This window comes from Benincasa hispida, chromosome 1, assembly GCF_009727055.1.
Source record: "Benincasa hispida cultivar B227 chromosome 1, ASM972705v1, whole genome shotgun sequence".
In the NCBI taxonomy this organism is placed as follows: Eukaryota; Viridiplantae; Streptophyta; class Magnoliopsida; order Cucurbitales; family Cucurbitaceae; genus Benincasa; species Benincasa hispida.
This window is the reverse complement of record NC_052349.1, coordinates 40,632,960-40,654,120: the sequence shown is the minus strand read 5'-3', so window position 1 is coordinate 40,654,120 and position 21,161 is coordinate 40,632,960. Positions and strand designations below refer to the sequence as shown.

At 31.7% G+C, this 21,161-nt stretch overlaps 1 protein-coding gene across 2 annotated transcripts; it reads left to right on the top strand.

Annotated features, from left to right (window-relative positions):
- Positions 1-222: 222 nt before the first annotated feature.
- LOC120068860 (elongator complex protein 5) lies at positions 223-8,247 on the top strand. 2 transcript variants are annotated; one of them, XM_039020514.1, is made up of 9 exons: positions 223-625; positions 733-825; positions 5,671-5,837; positions 5,939-5,985; positions 6,577-6,646; positions 6,790-7,013; positions 7,102-7,191; positions 7,463-7,538; positions 7,898-8,247. In XM_039020514.1, exons 1-9 carry the CDS (start codon positions 459-461, stop codon positions 8,089-8,091), a joined length of 1,128 nt encoding a protein of 375 aa, XP_038876442.1. In that variant the 5' UTR covers positions 223-458; the 3' UTR covers positions 8,092-8,247. The 2 variants fall into 2 exon arrangements, with proteins under 2 accessions (XP_038876442.1, XP_038876436.1); XM_039020508.1 differs by having other exon boundaries at positions 5,936-5,985.
- Positions 8,248-21,161: the final 12,914 nt, after the last annotated feature.

The following is a 21,161-nucleotide window of genomic DNA, read 5'->3' as shown; positions in this document are numbered from 1 at the left end:
TGAAAAGCAAAACGGTTCAAAATTCTACCTACCTTGGTCGAATTTTGAACTCTTGTGTTATTAAAAAAAACAACAATATTTTTACAAATAATTTGAAAACAACCATATTTTTTTAAATAGTTTCTAAAAGGACAATATTCTTTTAATTTTTCTAGCCAAGCCAAACTTTTGAAAAATTATTATTATTAGGGGAAAAAAATCAACTTCCTCTCATTCTCCTAAACTGTTAACCCTACTTCCCTCTCTCTCTCACTTTGAGTTTGTCTCCTCTCCCTTGGTCCTGAGCACACAGTTCCCTTGAATGATCTTGCAACGTATATATTTCTACATTTCTTCTTTGTTTCTTCACAATCTTCTTTCAATTTATGCTCTCCCAGGAATTTCCCATCTAGTTTTCAAATTGAGGGTCGAAGTTGTTTCGGAATTCACGACTTGAAGCTGTTAAATCCTTGCCAATAATGGCGGAATCTATTTGCAGAGCACTTAGAGACGGTGCGTTACAGGGAGAGCTAGCGCCTGCTCTCACCATAAAGGACTCCATCAATTCGCCATTTGGGTTTCACGCCTTTGCCCATGTTCTGGCGCAGCTCTTGAGCAATATTTTGGCCGGTAAATCGCAGTCTCGGTTAGTTCAATTCCCTTTTAGAGACGCCATTTAGGAGATTGAAATTGTTCAGCTTTGGCGGTCGTTTTGATTGATTTTCTGCTTTGCTGGTGTGATTTTGATCTCAGAGGCCTCGTTCTACTTGCGTTCTCTCGAAGTCCGGCGTATTATGTTGAGCTGTTGAAGAAGAGAGGGTTGAATGTTGGATCGTCTACTAAATGGTAAAGTTATCCTTGCAAAATTTTGCATTTTCCCCTGTTTCAATTGTTTAATTTCTGAGAAAATGCAGGGATAACAAGGGAAGAACTCCTTGTTAACTTAATTTAGAGGGTGCTTTTCTTTCCCAGGCTAGGATGGGAAAAATTTAATATGAGTAATGGCTCCTATTGAGTTTTTCTTTGTCAAGTTAAGTTTAGGTTCATTTTATAACGTTTTTGTTTTTAGTTTTATATTTCTTTAAATGTACATTTGTTTCCTCCCATTTTCATCTCTATTGATTTTGCATTTCTTAAAGGAACATTTGAGTTCTTAGTCAGATTGCAAAAACAAAACTACACTTTTTTTTTTTTCTTTTTAGTTCTCAAAATTTAGTAAGGGAACATCCATAGTAGGTATTAAGAAACAAGACTATACCGTTGGTTAAGATCTTAGGGAGGAACCATAGAGTTGAAGAAGCAACTTCGGAGAGTGCAGATCAAATGAAAAGCAAGTATCCTCACTTGATTTCTTGAGGAGGTCCACTGAATTTCGAGGACGAAATTCCAATGAGGGGTGGTAATTTGTAAGCCCTAAACCCTATTTACTTTTTCTAAGCTAAAGAACAATCTAAAAGATGTATTTTGAGGGCTCAAGTGAAGTTGGTAAAGTCAAGGTTAAAATTTCGGGGAAATTAAAGTAAAAAGGGAGTGGTAGTCTAAATGCTAAATTGGAAATTGAATTGCCTAAGTGTTGGAATTAAGTTAGGAAAATGTGTAAATATCAAAGGGAGAATTTCCTAAGTGTTACTATTTGATCAAGTGAATTGAAGATGGAATTTGATCAAGTATTTGGAGGAGTGAAGTGATTAAACAAGAATGAAATGTGGAATTTAGAGGAAATTTTGTGGAAATTTTGTAGAAATTAAATTAAGAAGATTTTATGGATTAATTTGATTAAATTTTAAGGAAATTTAGAATGGAGATATTTAAGTATTTAAAATAGAGAAAATAAAGGAAAACTTGGTAAGCAAAGGTTAGTGGGGTATCCAAGGAATTCTAAAGCTCCAAATCCTCAAGTTAGTTAGTCAAGGGGTTGTTTATGAGTTATATGAAAGAAATATGGAGTGATTTGGTTCAGAAATGATGAAATTAGAGCTAAAATAGTGTGGGTGTGTTGCTATCGAGGAACAGGAGAACTACCAGTTGAAGGCTGAAGAAGGTTGCTAGCCACTGGCGCGCACCTACCTTGTCATCCACATCGTTCCGCGCGCTTGATAAAGGGCTAAGAAGTCATTGGTTCAATCCATGGCGGCCACCTATTTAAAATTTAATATCCTATGAGTTTCCTTGACACAAATGTTATAGGGTCAAGCAGGTTGTCCTGTGAGATCAGGGACACAACTGGATGTAAAAAAAAGTGTAGATTTATTCCTTTTGTGTGCTTTTTTGGGTTATTTCCTTCTCTATATTTTTCTTTGTAATATATCTTGTATTTTTGGAGTTCATTGAAAGATAGAAGAATAATTTTCTCCCAAAATTTCGGAATCTTCCTCCACGTTACCTCTACGTGTGTTTGGTTTTTCAGATTTTGTTCATAATCATTCTCCTCATTGGTCTAAACTTGATCCAAAATCTAGCAAGTGCATTTTTCTAGGTTATGCCTTCCACCAAAAGGCGTACATATGTTATTCACCAATCTTGATCAATCAATTGCCTAGTCGTGTTCTTTCTTTAAAATCTCGTCCAGATATCCTCCTACAAATACACCCTCAATTTTGGAATATTTCCTCCACGTTACCTCTTTGTGTGTTTGGTTGTTTAGTTTTTGTTCATAATCATTCTCCTCATCGGTCTAAACTTGATCCAAAATCTAGCAAGTGTATTTTTTAGGTTATGCCTCCACCAAAAGGGGTACAAATGTTATTCACCAATAACAAGGAAAATGTATACCTCCATGGATGTCACCTTCTTTGAAAATCAGTCTCTTCTCAGGTCCCAAATTCAGGGGGAGAATATGAAAGTATTTGAGCCATTGGAAGTTGAGTCGTTCTCTCCAACTAATTCCCTTCACCACTGAAGTCTCATTTCCTACCATAAATGAGCCATTCACTCCTGAGTTTGACTAGTTTCGTATCCCTAAAGCCTCACAAAACCGAACACCGATTGTTTATACAAGAAGAAGAGAGGGTGCCTCACACAACCAAGAATGCCAACCACCTGAACCGGATTCATTATCATTGAATTCCGCTAAAGAGGATGTTACATCTATGGCACCTTTAATTGATGATTTAACATTACCAATTGCTCAGAGAAAAGGTGTTAAAAGTTGCACCAATCATCCTATCGAAGTGTATGTTGCATATGGAAAATTGCATCCTTCTTATCAAGCATTTATGACTCAGTTGGATAGTATTCAAATTCCCCAAACCATTCATGATGCTCTTAAAGATCCAAAATGGAAGAAGGCAATGGATGAAGAGATTAGAGCTCTTGAGAGCAATGGAACATGGACTCTTACAAGGCTACCACATGGAAAGAATCCAGTTGGTTGCAAATGGATTTTCACAGTTAAGTACAAATCTGATGGAAGTGTGGAACGATTTAAAGCCAGATTTGTTGCCAAAGGCTTTACCCAGTCATATGGTATAGATTACTAGGAAAGATTTGCTTCTGTTGCGAAATTGAATACTGTTCGTGTTTTACTATCGCTAGCTATAAATCAAGATTGGCCTCTTCACCAACTTGGTGTAAAAATGCTTTTTTAAATGGTGAGCTTGGAGAAGTTTTTATGCAAATTCCTCACGGAATGGAAGAAAAGTGTAATGATAATATGGTATGCAAGTTGAGAAAGTATTTGTATGGTTTAAAACAATCTCTGCATGCATGGTTTGACAGATTCACCAAAGCAAGATTAAAGGTGGTTACTATTAATGTCAAGTTGATCATACTTTGTTTGTGAAATCCTCAAATGATAAAATTGCAATTTTAATTGTATATGTAGATGATATTATCATTACAGGGAATGCTTGCGAAGAGATTCTCAACCTTAAAAGGATGCTTGCAACAGAGTTTGAAATCAAAGATTTGGGAAGTTTGGGGTATTCTTCAGGCATGGAGGTGGCGCGATCCAAAGATGGTATTGTAATTTCTCGGAGAAAATACATTTTGGACTTGTTAAAGGAGACAGGACATCTTGGATGTAGACCTACAAAAACACCTATGGATCCAAATCTAGTTTTAAACCAAAGTGAAGAAACTATTCCCATTGACAAGGGAATGTATCAAAGACTTATGGGTAAGTTAATTTACCTTTCTCATATCAGACCAGACATTGCATACTTTGTGAGCAATGTGAGCCAGTACATGAACAACCTTAGTGAATGTCATCTTGAAGTTGTAAACTGAATTTTGAGATATTTGAAAGGCACTCTAGGTCATGGTCTGTTATTCAAAAAGTCATCAAATAGATTGGTTGAACTTTACACTGATGCTGGTTGGGTTGGAGAATTAACTAATCGAAAATCTACAACTGGCTATTGCTCCTACGTTTGGGGTAACTTGGTCACTTGGAGAAGTAAAAAAACCAGCAGTTGTAGCAAGAAGTAGCCGAAGCTAAATATAGAGCTCTTGTTGTGGGAATTTGTGAAGAAATGTGGATTCATAAACTTTTGGCAGAATTGAAAATTGATTCTCAGAATTCAATTAAAATGTTTTGTGATAGTGAATCAACCATTAATATTGCAAAGAACCTTGTGCATCATGATCGAATAAAAACACATAGAGCTTGATCGTCATTTCATATTTGAGAATGTCAACAGTAATACGGTGGAATTATCTTATGTTTCATCTCGTAATCAAATTGCTAACATTCTCACCAAAGCACTACCAAGGAAAACTTTTGAAGATTTCAATTCCAAGCTTGGCTTGTACTCTATATACAATCCAGCTTGAGGGGGAGTGTAGGTTTATTCCTTTTGTGTGAAATATTCTTTTTCCCTTTTTTGGGTTATTTCCTTTTCTATATTTTTCTTTGTAATATTTCTTGTACTTTTGGAGTTCATTGAAAGATAGAAGAATAATTTTCTCTCAAAAACCTCAAAAAGTTTTCAAAATCTGGCATGGTTTTTGAAAACAAACCAAAGAAAACTAAGTGGAAGTAGTGTTTATAAGCTTAATTTTCAAAAGGAAAAAGAAGATAATAATAAAAGAACCAAATGGATATCAAATGGAGAGTTCAATTACCTTCTTTTCTGGTAGATTAATGCTTGCGGGAACAAGCTCTGCAAATGATTCCTGCATGTAGTTGATTGATTTAGTAGTTTTCTTATTTGGACTGTACAAGTGGTGAGAGAACCTGGTTTGTAGTGGTGATAATGTGAAGGAGTTAATGCAAAGAAACAAGAACAAAATGAGAAGGCTTATTGACTAAAGGTTGCAACATTTCTTTTTCATGTGGTATGAGACAATCTAAACGTCTTGAACGAATGAGATCATGAGACCCAAATTATAATGGCTGCTTGACTGTGGTGTAAGTGAGTAATGTATCCAAAAGCTCAAGATGATATTTTAGTATACATTTAATCTTTTTTAATGCATTCTTAACATTCTCTCTTTCATGTGTGGAAATTAGCATGGGACTCGACAAGTAGACTATCAATAGTAATCAATTAAGGTGAAACTGACATCACAAAGTAGCAACAACTTTTGTTCCTCACCACGAGAGATGCTATGAATCTTGATATTCTGAAAATTAACTCGAATTTATCATTGGAAAAAATAATATACCTTCATTTTTCATATAAATTATTTCTCTTTTCTTTACTCATATTTTTTTATGTGCAAGTTCATTTGACAATATTTGTGTTATAGGATTCAAATTTTGGACTGTTATACAGATCCTCTTGGTTGGAAGCAACGTTTTATGGAGGGTGAAAAATTTTCAAATTTTGACCAAGATGTTTCAAATTTATCTCATACTTGTACAAATGTGAGGGATATGGATGAACTTTTCTCTTCAATTATTACACTTGGAAAAGGTATGACTAATCTTAATTGAGAGTGTAGTTTAGTGATTTTCTGGCCTTATTTTGCAAGCCGCAAGGAAAAGGTTACGAGTTAAATTTTAATGTTCTAGCAGGATTTGTTGGAGAAGGAACCGTACGCTTTTGTGTTGCCATAGACTCTGTAAGTACTTTCTCTCTTTCATGACATGTGATGCTTTAGATGTGCCGAGGAAACACCTTGCATATTTTCTTATACCACCCTGCTAATTTCTTTTCTTGTGCATATTACCTGTTAAATATAATGAAGGACATCAAACTGTCAAGGAGTATCTTCTTTTCTCAAAAACAGTCCAGAATATTTATTTTCTCTCCTGCATTTCACTTGTTGAATATAGTTAAGACTATTAAATTTTATCTCCTTAGAACTCATGGACACAGTTGTACAACCCGTAGAATAGATTATGTTCGAGTATGATTGTGAAAACTATGAAATTGTCAAGGAATATTCTCCTCTCTAGATTCTGTGTTGAATGATGATACTTCCTTTCTTGGTTGGAAGTAAGAAATATGTGTAAACAATGTGAATCATCTGTCGAGTCTTTTTCATTTTTAGTTTAGTGCTAGTAATATTCTCTAGAATAGATTATTAGTTTCACCTGTTGTTTATCCGTTCTGTAGATTTTTGCTCTTTTCTTTACTTTTATTCATTAGTAACCTGAATTTAGTTGCTTTTATTTTCTCTTCGTTATTTAATTTTATGAGATTTTACCAGGTAACTGATATGTTGAGACATTCATCTACATCAGCACTTGCAGGTCTGTTAAGCGGCCTTCGGAGCAACGGTATGGATATAATAATTGCCTCCCGAGCTCTTTGATGCTGAAATAAATCATATCTCATGAGTTGTGATTGATATGCTTTCACTTGATAGTTGATAGCTCTTGTTTTGATGGATCATTTTTTAACTGTTGTCATGTAATTGTAGATTCGGTTTCAAGTACATTTTGGTTGGTACATGAAGACCTTCATGAGGAAAAGGTCATAGCTGCCGTTGAATATATGTCCTCCATAGTGGCAATGGTTGAGGGATTAACTTCATCCCCACATATGCGCAGAAGCAATCTGGACAATTCCTATCTTGAACACAGCTCTACAAAAGGGAGGTTTCATGTGCGGATTAAACGTAGAAATGGACGTGTTCGAGTCATTGTAAATTCTCTTCTCTTTGCAAAACTTTCGGTATTTACATGTGAAACCTTTGGTTGACTACTATATATTCTTGATGTTCTATGCTTAGTGTGAAGATTTTAATGTCGAGCCGTCGGGCATTAAATTTACATCCATTTCATCTGAAGATGCAGTCATCAGTCAAGGCCTTATACCGAAGGTTGGTTGATCTTGATTTTGACCTCTTTCAATGATTTTCATAATTTTACTTTTTCTAAAGTTCGGAATGATCAAATTTGATTTTCATAGCACCAGTAGAGTCATCTTCTTCTTATATTTTGTCTGCTTCTAAGTTTAGATGCTCAAACTTAAAGAAACATTTGTTCTTGATATGCCTGATCTTTCCACAGCTACTATAGTCATTGAAACTTCTCTTTCTCATAATTTACATGAATGGAGAACTAGTGAATGGACGACGTTTCTTCTCTCAGGTGCAGTTCAATCTTCAGTTGTCGGAGAAAGAGCGAAATGACAGGGCCAGAGTTGTTCTTCCTTTTGAGCATCAAGGTTCGACAATTCAACACTCTATCTTTGCCTATCACAAAATAATTCTAAGGTTAAATTGCAAATTTGGTCTCTATGATTTGGAAAAAGTTAGTATTTAGTTCATATGGTAGTTTGTTAAATTCCTCATAAAATCCTTGGGAGACTATTTATGAGGTTTTATCAAAACATAAGGACTATATTCTAACTTTTAAAATAATAGGAACTAAATTCTAACTTTATCCAAATTATAGGGACCATTCTAATTTTGTCCAAATTATAGGGACCATTTAACCTAATTATCTAGATGCTTAAATTCTCCTGACCCTGCTGTTTCTTCTTGCTCATTGTTTTCTCTGCACAACGTTTGGTTTTCCTTATAGGAAATGGTGAACCGATACAAATATACGATGGTCGGCGATCTCTTCCTGAAACCAAAGATGATGAGACACCTCTCATGACCAGTGAGAAAGGCAAGGATAAAGGATCGGGAAAGGGTGAGATCGTATATTTTCGTGATTCAGATGATGAGATGCCAGACTCTGATGAGGACCCGGACGATGATTTAGACATATAATGTTGATGGTTCATTATGAACTAGGAGGTTTTGTATCTTATGTATCTTTTTGTTTTCACTTTAAATTGTTCAATTTCACGTGGAGAGATGTACCAAGTAGTAGTATCTTGAGCACAATGAACAAAATCAATGAAGTTTCTCTCGTAATTTGGGATAGTTTTTTTTCCACTAAGAATCCACATAGATTGTTAGTTGTTTACCAAGAAACTTTTATAGTTCCATAACCAATCAAGAAATGTGGAAGAACAAAAGATAGGATGGATGACCCAAATTAGGTTTCACTAGTTTTAAATGATCCAAATTCTGAAAAATAATAAAAACTACCGTTTTGCTTATGTTACAAAATATTAGCCAATGTTAAATTCTTCTTAATGCCCATTTACAGCGGAGGATTCTCACCCATCGTGTTCGTGTTTAGTAACCAATTGATTGCTCATCACCCGTTTCGAAGAATCCTCACACTCGTGCTTCTAGTCATCTTTTTCTTGTTTATCTCGAGCACAAGGTTTTGAGGGAAGAATGAGGATTCGTTCTATTTACAATGTTTGAAGAAGAGAACAAGGATGTGAGGATTTGAAGGAACCTGATCGAGAGGGAAAGTGAAAGTAGCGAGTGCAATCAAAATGGAATATGAGGTTAATATTCATTGTTTTCAATTTTTAAGTCATTCAATAGTAGTACAACATAGGTAAATTGGATCATCCAAAAAAAAAAAAAAAAAAAATACTATAACTAACTATAACCAAGCTTCATATACCCTCAAGTTATATCAATAAAATCCAAAAGTTCAAGTTAACCTATCTATCAACTTTAATTTTTTTAATTGAAGGTTGATTTAGCTCTTCTAAAAGTTAAAACTCGCCAAAAGATTACTTTGCACATAAGAAAACTAAAAAACAGTTACTCTACATTGCTTTTGATGTGTGGATATGCATAATTATTAGCTACCTTTATAACTTTGTAATGTAGATATGTATAATTATTATTAGCTACCTTTCTAATTTTATGTATCGAAAAAGGTATTTCTGGTCCTCAAGATTTGAAGTCGTCTATTTCATCTATAAAGTTTCAACAAGTTTATATATCAACATACTTTCATGCGATTTTTTCAGTTTCAACTTGTCAATATGAGATTAGAGATTATTTAAACCATTTTTTAACTAACAATTAAAATGTCACAAATTCCACATTTCACAAACCAAAAATGTATTTTGTCTCATAAAATATCATAATAACAATCTTTTTTATCTTGTGTGTGAGATGGGATAACCGAACTTCTAACCTTAAAGTTGATAGTGCATACTTGATGTCAGTTAAGCTATACTCATTTTGACATATAATACAAATAACAATTAACTCATGTCAACCTCATCAATCATCCTCTCTAATCTAATAATTCCAAATAATAATAATAAAATCCATGCTTGCCAAGTTGTCACATTGTTTGACTATTTAATTTTCGTTTTATGTTTTTAGATTCACAACTTAACAGATCATCTAGATTTTATTTTTTAAAGTTGTTTTTGGATACCGTGATTTGAATTGTGAAAATTCTGAAAACAACAATTTTATGTTTTTTGTGTATCCAAATTTTAAAATGTAAACTTATATTGAATAAAGACAAAAAGTTTTAAAAATATAGTTATAAGGTCCTACGATGTCTTGGGATCATGAATCCTCTCCTCTCCTTGACTTGTATTAGTAGAGCGCTCTTCATCTAAAGGCTTTTCATATCATGAATTTGTCTAAGTCAAACTCTTCTTGTTGTGGGAGAAGGTTTTGGTAACTCTTATCGTTTCTAAGGCTTTCTCTTTAAGGCTTTTCACTCCGATTATCGTTATTCAAGTGGTGTCACAGACAATCTTTTCTTTGATTCTTTTGGCAAATGTTTGGAAGAGGGGCTTGGTAGCTAGGAAAGTCAAGTCAAGGAGGAAGGCATTGTACTATTTGGGCAAGTAGCGGATGTAATCTCGTCTTTCTTGTAGCTTTGGGGCTTTAGGATTAAAAAAAAAAAGTGTGGATGCTTTATTTATCACCAAGCTGAGATGAATACTATATGGTGGCCATAGAAAATTTTTTGGCACTAAATCCAGGAATAGCTCGATACTATCAAGAATTCTTGACTATTGAATGGGAACAAGTTTATGGTTTATAAATATAGTATGTCAAACACATTTAAAATAATTGTTTAAATTAAAATTTAATTTTGGAATCTTCTATAAAAAAAAAAAACTAATAGAATACAACTCTATTTTATATTTCTTATTTTTAAATTTTTGTTTTCAGATGTCCTATTGAATAGACCTTTAAATTCCGAATCATAAATACCTAATTTAATACCGCCCCCAATAAAAAAAATAATATGAAATATTAAAAGAAAAGTAAGAAATTATAATAAAATGTTATGGAGAGAATCACACTAGATACCCTTGACCTTTGAGGTCTAGAAAGAACAATTAATCCAAGTTTAAGACATTTTAAATTCCCTCTCTTAATATTAAAGCATATAATATTTGCACACTAAAGGCAACATTATTTATCTTAAGCTAGGCGCTAGAGCTAGGCCACTTATATTAATTCTAAATCCTCAACAAACACAATTAAATTAAATCAAGTGTGTCATTTCTATTTGTTTTTAGCTTTCTTATATTTTTGTACATGAATATACAAACCTTACTAATTAAGTTAACATAGTTATACAAAATACTCCTAAAATATATGTTTTTTTTTTTTTTTTTTTTTTTTTTTTTTTTTAAATTTTTAATTTGGCTATGTTTTATAAATTTTCACCACTCTCAATATCTTTATTAAAAAAAAAAAAACATTTCTATGTAAAAATACCATACAAAAGTTTCTGCTCTTTCTTCTCATTGTTGATCTTATTTCTATGGTATAAAAAAATGTTTGGAAAGTTAAGAAATAAAATTGAAACTAATTATGGGTAATTGTTTTAAATGATAAAAGAACTTAAAATATTTTGATAACAAAATGTTATTATCTATCACTGGTAGATAGTGATTTTGCTATATTTATAAATAAGTTGAATCATTTTCTATATTTGAAAACAATCATTTATTTTGTGCATTTCGTATAGTTCATTGGTTTTAATTTTTCTCCTACCATTTCTTAAATTTTTTTTTTTTAAAAAGTTCTTTTAAGTTTTAGTTATAATGGAAATGGCTAGAGGAGATTCTTTTGTCACAAATTTTAAAAGTTTTAGCGTCAGCGTAGACTTCGCTTGGTAATATTTCGTTTTTGATTTTTGATTTTTAAAAATCAAACCTATTTCTTCCATATTTTTTTTCAATTATTTGTATCTTTCTTAAGTATAATGGTTGAATTCTTAGTCAAATTCAAAAAAACAAAAACAAATTTTTAAAAGTTATTTTTTTTTTTAGTTTTCAAATTTTGCTTAGTTTTGTAAACCATTGGTAAAAAGAAATAACAAAAGATGAAATTTAGAGGTGGAAATAGTGTCTATAGGCTTAATTTTTTAAAAACAAAAAACAAAAACCTAACTGGTTATCAAACGGGTCCTAACTTTTTGGTTTTTGTTTAATTTTTTCCCCTTTTAAACAGGTTGCTTCCTTTTAAATATTTTTCTTATATCATTTAATTTTTAGAACTATCATTTGAATTCTAAGCAAATATTATTAAAAAATAAAAATAAAAAAGTATGTTAAAAAAAAAAGCAAACCAATCTTCTCTCTCTTTTTCCTTTTATTAAAAATTCAAGATATAAATACTGAATAAATGAAAAACATTGGTTAAAAAAATACTTTTGATTCCTAAACTTTTATGAAATAACAACTTAATATCTAAATTTTTTTGGTAATGATTTAGTCTATACACTTCCAAATTTGCGATAATTTAGTTCCTGAATGTTAATATATCTTTGTACTCTACAATTTGTAACGATTCAGTCCTTATCGTGAAGAATATTAATATGTTTTAATGAATTTTGTTACTCTTGTAGAATGATAAACTGATCAAATATAAAAACTTTATTTATAAACTATAAAGACTATTATGTTAATTTTGAGGACTAAATTATTAGCATGAGACTGTAATTTACTTATAAGTTATACAAACTTTTGATAAATCCAAAAAAAGGTAAAATCATATAATATAAAGACAGAAGAAGAAAAGGCTAATACAATACAAAAACAGTACAAAAAAAATTAGGTAAAGGGAGAATTATTCTGTAGGAAAAGCAATTAAAATAAATAATAGGGACCATTATATAAAGCTTATATAAACCCCATGTATGAGTTGTAAAATAAGTTACTTAGAAGCTCTGGTAGGGAAGAAAGTATGGGCAACAATGGAGATGGTTTACAACCTCCCTCAAAGGCTTCCAATATTCTTTACATTCACTGTAAATGAGATATCATGTATGGAGTGTTGGGAGCCCACAAGGGAGGCTGAAAAGCTTCTTCAATGTCGTGTTAACCGAAAACGATAACGAACAGCTCATCTTCTCTTCTATCATTCTTTTGTTTCTTTTCTGTATTATCTTCATCTTCAAATAACCTTTCATTTTCTTCTATCCTTGTGTTTGTTTGTTATGTGTTTTCATACTTTCAAAAGCTTTTTAATTCATAGCTTTAGAATTTTAAATAGCAGTTGCACCTAACTCATATACTCCCCACTTCTTTATCATACTAAAAAAGAAATTAGAAAAAAATCTTTAAAAAATAAAAACTGCCACGTGACAATATTTTATTGGACTATATTTGGGATGCACCAATATATGTGCATCCAAGGAAACACCCATAATTTACCAGAACAATCTGGCAACTTTATGTAAGGCAAAGTTTGGTTTTTTGGGGGTGATAGTGGAAAAGTTGACAGATAAGTCACCCTTACTGCCACTCGACAGAACCGACGTGAGATTTTCATCTCATACGGCTCCTTGTTCAATTCTTTCGAAGTCATTTGATCCTTTTCCTCGTTGGAGAATCTCCTCCCTTCTTCCATTCCATCCCGAAGAGTGACAGGGACCAATTCAATCACGTTTTCATTCATTTGGAATATGCTCTTCTATGTCTTTTTTATTTACTTATTTTTTCCTCTTTTTTTTTTTTTCTTTTTTTATTCCCTTCGATCATTCCTTAAATCCCATAGATTTGATCCAGTAGAATTTGACCCATTTTTTCATTGAGCAAAAGGTACGAAATAAATTAGATTGATTTTTCGATCAAAAGTACTATGTGAAATCTTCGTTTTTTTCCTCTTTCTCTATCCCTATCCTGCGAGTACAGTGTTTGAATCAATAAAGAACATTTTCTTCTGTATCTGTATGAATCGATATTATTACATTCTAATTCCTTCCCGATACTTTCCAAGAAAAATTCCGAATTGGGATCCAAAAGTTTTTCTTAATTTGAAAAGATTTTTTTTTTCCCTTTGAGTGTTAGATTGGAGTTTAGATCATTTAGGTATTGGAAAATATTTTTTAAAAAAACATCTCTATATAAGGGTTTGAGATTTTTTTTTGAATTTAAAAATAAAATCGCATAGACTATATTAATATATAATCATAATCATGTGTGAAAAAAAAGGAAAATTACTTTAAATGACAAAATTGCTGAAAATATTTACAAATAATAGCAAAATATCACAGATTATTCTGATAGACACAGATAGTAGTCTATCACAATCTATTACAGATAGATAGTGAAATTTTACTATATTTATAAATATTTTAATTTATTTTTCTGTATTTGAAAAAAAAATTATATTCTCTAACATTTTGATTCAATTGCTAGATTAATTAAGCGATTGAATTATTCTTGAACCGAAGTTTTTCTTAATCTAATTATGATGCTCTTTTTTTATTTTAGAAAAATTCAGGTTGATTGGCTATATGGAACAGTTTGTAGGAGAGAGCTTATTGTTGGAAATTTTATTACTTCTCCAAGGTATGATTTTATTGTATTATATTTTATTTATTCATTTAATGCTTCAAAAGGTTCAAGTTGTGTTATTGTATTATATGTGCATTATGCTTTTTATAATACTTTTTCCATATTATGTTCTGATTACACATTTTAGCAATTTAGTTTGGTATTTAATTAACATTTTTATTACTCGCCTTCAATATCAACCTATATCAATGTGTTTGAACAAAGTTCAACTAGCGTAAAGAATGTGTTATCAACTTTGATATCAAATATTTGAATTTCCACCCACGTATCGAACTCTAAAAAAATCAATATAAACTCGGTCTGAATGCATGTTCCCTCATATTATTAAATTTTATATAAAAAAAGGTTTGCTTGTATTATTACATTAATATCATAATATGCATATGTCATTTAATGAACAAGTGATAGTAAAATAATAGTAAGATAATCAAAATGTCAAAAATTCAACAATAATTAGCATGTATTACTTTTTTTGAAGTCAAAGGTTCAAATCTTTCTACTAACACGTTGTACTAAAAATAAATTTTAAATAATCATAAAAGATATATTACTCTCTCTCTATATATAAATAAAGTAGTGTGTGTGAATTTTAAATAATCATAACAAGATAAAATTACTATATATATGTATACATATAGTAGTGTGTGCGCGTGTGCGCGCGTGTGTGAGGTGTGTGTGTGAGGTGCGTGCGTGTTACAACATGGAATTCAATAGAAGGTTTATAAAATCTTGTAACTTATGTATGTTATATCTGCACTAAATATTATATTTATAATACTCTCCCTTACATATTCATATTATAAATAAATGCCTCGTTAAACTTTTACTAGGAAAAAACTAAATGAAAAAAAAAATCATAGTGAACGAAAAAAGTGACTGTCTCATTAAAAACTAGGAAAAAAAAGTGTAGTACTTTTACTCTCCCTCATGAATACATCACTTAAGTTATATGAGTTGTCACATTCTAATGTTGTGCACCAATTTTTTGAGTGTTGGTGTGGGTAATATCTTTGTAAATAAGTTCGCCAAGTTGTCTTTTGAAGAAATTTGTTGAACACTAATGTCGCCGTTTTCTTCAAGATCATGTGTGTAGAAGAGTTTTGATAAGATATGTTTTGTCTTATCTCCTTTTATATAGGCTCTTTGATTTGGACTCTACACGTTGTTTTATCTTCATATAATATCGTTGGTAAATTTTTCCCAAAAGACAAGTTACAGGTTCCATGAATGTGATGAGTCATTGATCTCAACAACATACAGTCTCTACTAGCTTCATGAATTGCATAATTTCTACATGATTTGAGGAAATGATTGTAATGATTTACTTTATAAATCACCAAGATATAGCAGTTCCTCCACATGTGAACAGATAACCTATTTAAGATCTAGCTTTGTGAGGATCCGATAAATATCTAGCATGTGCATAATCAACTAGATCAAAATTTGATTTGTTTGAATAAAACAAACTCATATCAATCGTTCCTCTAAGATAACGAAGTACATGCTTAACTCCATTCCAATGTCTTTTTATTGGAGAAGAACGGTGTCTTGCTAATAAGTTTATCGAGAATGCTATATCTGATCTTGTGTTGTTAGAAAGATACATTAATGCACCTATTGCACTAAGATATGGTACTTCAGAACCAAATAGTTCTTCATTATCTTATCAGATCGAAAGATATATTTTTCCACATCTAGTGATTGAACTACTACTGAATGTTCAATGGGTGTGCTTTGTCCATATAAAATATTTTTAAAATATATTTTTTATATGTCGATTGATGAATAAAAATTCCATTGATTAAATGCTTGATTGGCAAGTCAAGATAAAATTTTTGTTTTGCCAAGATCTTTTATCCCAAAATCTTTTTTGAGATATTCTATTGCCTTAAAAACTCTTCAAGCGCTCTAATTATATTTAAATCATCAAAGTATATAACTATAATAGCAAATCTTTACTATGATTTCTTAATAAAGACATATGGACAATTTGGATTGTTTTGATAACATTACTTTAATAAATATTTACTTAGACGATTGTACTATATTTGTCCTAATTGTTTCAACCCATATAATGATCTCTGTAATTTGATGGAATATAATTCTCTAGAATTTGAATTATATGATTCAGGTATCTTAAATCCTTATGGGATTTTTATATAGATTTCATTCTCTAGAGATTTATATAGATATGATGTGACACATCCATAAGATGCATGTTAAGCTTTTTGTAAACAGTCGAGCTAATAAAATATCTTAATGTAATAGTATCCACCATAGAAGAATATGTTTCCTCATAATCAATGTCTGATCTTTGAGAAAATCTTTGTGCAACAAGTCGTATTTTATATCTTATGACCTTATTATTTTCATTTCTTTTACGTATAAATACTCATTTGTATCCCACGAGTTTTACACCTTCAGATGTATGAACTATGGGTCCAAAAGTGAGTTTAGTTTTGCTTGGATAACTTCTTTCCACTTGAGTCAATCCTTTCTATGACGACATTCTTCAATAAACCTATGTTCAAAATCCTCATTTTCATGAATAATATTATAGGCAACATTATAAGCAAAAATGTCATCTACAATAATATCAGCTCAATTCCATCTTTTTCCTATCATGACATAGTTTATTGAGATTTCATTTTTATCTTCTTATATTTGAGTCTCTTCGACATTTTTATCATTAGTCATGTCTAGAGCTTCTTCTTGAATATTTTCATTTTCAATTGAGTTCTTTCGACTATTGATTACTTTTCTTTTTCAAGGATTTTTATATTTGGAACCCATTGGTCTATCACGCTTCTAGCATACCACAAACTCATTAGTTGTAATAACTTGTTGAGTTAGGATTTCAATTCTAGATGGAGCATTTGTAACTGGAATATATGACTTGGTCACTTTCTTAGTATCTTTAAATGCATCTGGCATTTGGTTTGCTATGCTTTATAAGCAAATTATCTTTCGAACTTTCAGTTTGCATTGATTTGTACAAGGATTTAAATGAGACAATAATGATACATTCCAAGCAATTTCATTTTCCAACTTCTTAACTTCTCCTCCTAATATTGGAAAAGCTGCCTCATTAAAATGATAATTAGCTAATCTTGCAGTAAATGTAACACTCGTTAGGGGTTCAAGATATCTAATAATTGATGAAAAATCGAATCCGACATATATTTCCAACCCCCTTTGAGATTCCATTTTAGTATGTTGTGGTGGGGCAATTGGAACATATACTGCACAACCAAAAATTCGTAAATGGAAAATATTTGGCTCCTAATCATAAGTTAATTGTACTGGAAAATACTTATGATAAGATGTTGGTCTTATTCGTATAAGTAACACTACATGCAAAATACATGACCCTATATAGATATTGGAAGTTTTGCTCTCATAAGTAATGGTCTAATAATCATTTGTAAATGTCTGATAAATATTTTACTAAGCCATTTTGTTTATGAATATGAATTATAGGATATTCAACACTTATCCCAATTGACATATAATAATTATTAAATAATTAGGATGTAAACCCACCAACATTATCTAGTCAATTACTTTTGATTGTATAATCAGAAAACTGTACTTTCAATTTAATTATTTGAGCAAGTAATCTTGCAAATACAAGGTTTTGACTTGATAGTGAACACACGTTAGACCCTCTACTGGATGCGTCAATTAAAACCATGAAGTATCTAAATGGTCCACTTGGTGGATTAATAGGCTCACATATGTCACCATGAATTTGTTTTGAAAATGTAGATGACTCAATTCCCACTTTAGCTGGTGATGATCTAATAAGTAATTTTTCTTGAGAGCAAGCAACACATTATTGACCTAAGATGACCTAATTAATCATGCCAAATAGTGAATATATTTAGATTCATGAACTTTGGGTTCATTGTCGTATATGTTTAGGATCTGCCTCAAGCATATGTGCTGGGTAACCCCAAATCCTAAAATGGTGTAAACTACCTTTACGACCACTTCATAACTCCAAAGGTGTTCTAGTAACACTTTTGGATGGAACGCAATTCAAAATGTCAGTTACAGTCTGCACTTCATATTCCCAAAACGAGTCGGTAAGGAAACATAACTCATTATAGACCCAACCATGTCCAACAGGGTTCGATTTCTCCTTTCTGATACACCATTCTGCTGAGGTGTATCAGGTGCTGAGAGTTGAGATACCTTTCTATGTGTTATCAAATAGTCTTGGGATTTTAGATTCATATACTCTCCACCTCGATCAAATTGAAATGTTTTAATTGTTTTATTTAATACATTTTCAACTTCAACCTTGTACTCTTTGAACTTTTCAAGGGCTTCAAACTTATGTGGCATTAAATAAACATACCTATATCTTGAATAATCATCAGTAAAAGTGATGAAATATTCAAACCTTCCTCTTGCTTTAACATTCATTGTGTTGAGTTTTATATCCTAAAACTTGTGGTTTGTAAACAATAAAACTTATTCTGAAAATTCAATAAGTTTTTATTGAATATATGAATTGCTTATTTCGTTTTAGAAATAAATCCAATAAACTAAAAGATCCATGACTATTACATTAGTACTTGAACTTTATGTGGAGACATAAAAGTGGATCAGGTTCGAGTAAATAGTCAAAATGGTCTATAGTATATGAATAAGGTTGGGTGCCTTATTCTGGTAACACTATCGAATGTGGCCCACTCTGTAGTTGTTACAAAGAGTTGTAAAGTGCTACAGACGAAGTGATCCTAATTCGTATATGTTATGACATGAGGAGTGAAGCGTCCTGTGCAATGAGTTTGTACAAGATCGGACTATGAAATTCGTCACTCTTACTTTATAACGTTGTTTACTGTTTAAGACTGACTATTTCAAAGCGATGACCTTGGTAACTTGACCTTAATCTTGAGCTAACTATGAACTCCTATTTATTCGAGCTTATCCTTAGATTTGCATAGGTGAGGGTTGGCTCAACAGCGTTGGCTCAATAAACCTCCATTTCAGAGGTAAGACCAAGTAGATAGCTGGGGACATAGGGTGCAAGATGGAATTTACTCCTACCCGCTTTCAGAGATAGTAGTGAGGTTGTTCCCTTAAGTGCTAACTCCAGATCTTGAACAAGGGGCCCTACCCTCTCATTGGCCCGAGCGGGACTCAATTTGTTGATCAGATCACATACCAATTGTTCATTAGATGATCAGTGAGAATTAAGGAACAAGAGGTAATCTCGAAGGTAAAGCGGCCATTTGACCCAGCCGTTATTACGAACAACCTGTTAAAGGTTAACTTACTAATCATGGTTATATCGAATAGACATAATATATCTGTAGTGAGAGGAGTGCAACTCTGGACTTTAGTGGAGTGACCCAGTAGTTAATGAATGAGGGGTTAATTCGATGTAAAGAATTAAACCAATTAATCTCGGATCGTTGGAGCCCATGATCTGTAGGACCTCTAGATGTGTATAAGAGACAGTAATATATCTATAGTGAGAGGAGTGCAACTCTGGACTTTAGTGGAGTGACCCAGTAGTTAATGAATGAGGGGTTAATTCGATGTAAAGAATTAAACCAATTAATCTCGGATCGTTGGAGCCCATGATCTGTAGGTCCACGAGGTCCCTTTACTAGCTCATAAATGGATTAGCCTTAGAGTAGTGTGATAAATTAATTTGAAACATTCAAATTAGAATTAAGAGAATTAGTAATTATATGTGATATAATTATGCGTTTAGTTTTGGAATTAAACGAATTGGAGAATTAATTAATATTTAAATATGATTTAAATATTAAATTCATGAATAGAGATTCATGATGGTGGAATTTATGTTAAATTAATTTAATATTTGATATTGAATTAATTAGAATTAATTAAATTATTTAATTAATTATTTATCATTAATTTTATTAAAAAATTCATTAATTAATTTTTTAAATAAAATTAATAAAGATTTTAATTTTGAAAATCAATTTAATAATCAAAATTGAAAAGATGGAAAATGGAAAAAGTGGGATTTCTCCCCTTTCCATTCCATCTTGCTCACACATACTCCATTTCCTGAGTCAAAATTTTCAAGCATGAGGTACTTTTCATGCAACAATCCTCTTCACATGATAGTCTTGCAATAAATAGAGAAGATTAAAGTGGAAATCAGACATTCATCTTGATAGTTTTTGCTGAAAAACTTAAGGTTGAAGAAGGTCTTCTTCCATGGTGATGCACTGACTTCTTCTCCAAATTTTCTTAATCCAAGCTTATTTTAAGTCCCACAACTTAACTAAGGCACCAAGAAGATAGTAAAGAAGGCCTTGAGGTGGATCACAAGTAGATTTGGAGGAGATTTGCAGCTGAAATCGAGATTCAAGTGGTTCTTCAAAAGTATGTCATGAAACCCTCTTATTAGTGTATGAGCATGCTTAATTTAAAGCCAAAATTAATGAATTAGAATGCTTATTGATCTGTTTAACTTCCGCTGTGTGTTTTCTGATTCTAACACATTGGACCACAAAGGTCTAAATGTACAAGCTCTAAGAGTTCTTTGGCTTTGTGACCTTTTCTAATAAAAGATATTTTAATCATTTTTCCATCAAGGCATGACTCACATACAGGTAAAGGATTTTCTTCTAAGCGAAAGAATTTTCTTCTAACTTGCTTAGAAGTCCATTCTTAACCAGTCTCTCAATCCTATTGAGATTTACATGTCCTAATCTTAGGTGCCAAAGATGGGCTTTTTCTTTAGGAGAAAATTTTTATCTTTTATTCTAAGTTACCGCAATTTTAAACAGTTCAATATTTAAAAGAGCTTTAGTTGCTAACGGTCTTAGTACGTAAAGATTATCTTCCAGTTTAGTAGAACAAAGTTTTATACCATTCTTAGAAATAAATGCTTTATTCAAAGAAAAATGTACAGAGTAGAGTTGTTCAATAAGACACTTTACAAAAATTAAGTTCATCTTTAAGTCAAGAACTATATATACATTTTCCAATGAAATATAATTTTTCTGTAATCTCACCAAGTGCCAGCTTTCGCCAGGAATCAATTTCCTGAAATGAAGAATAAATGTGGTTAGTGGCACTTGAATCTATTATCCAGACCAAATCATCATTCTCCACTAAGCAAGTCTCCAAAACAAGTAAATC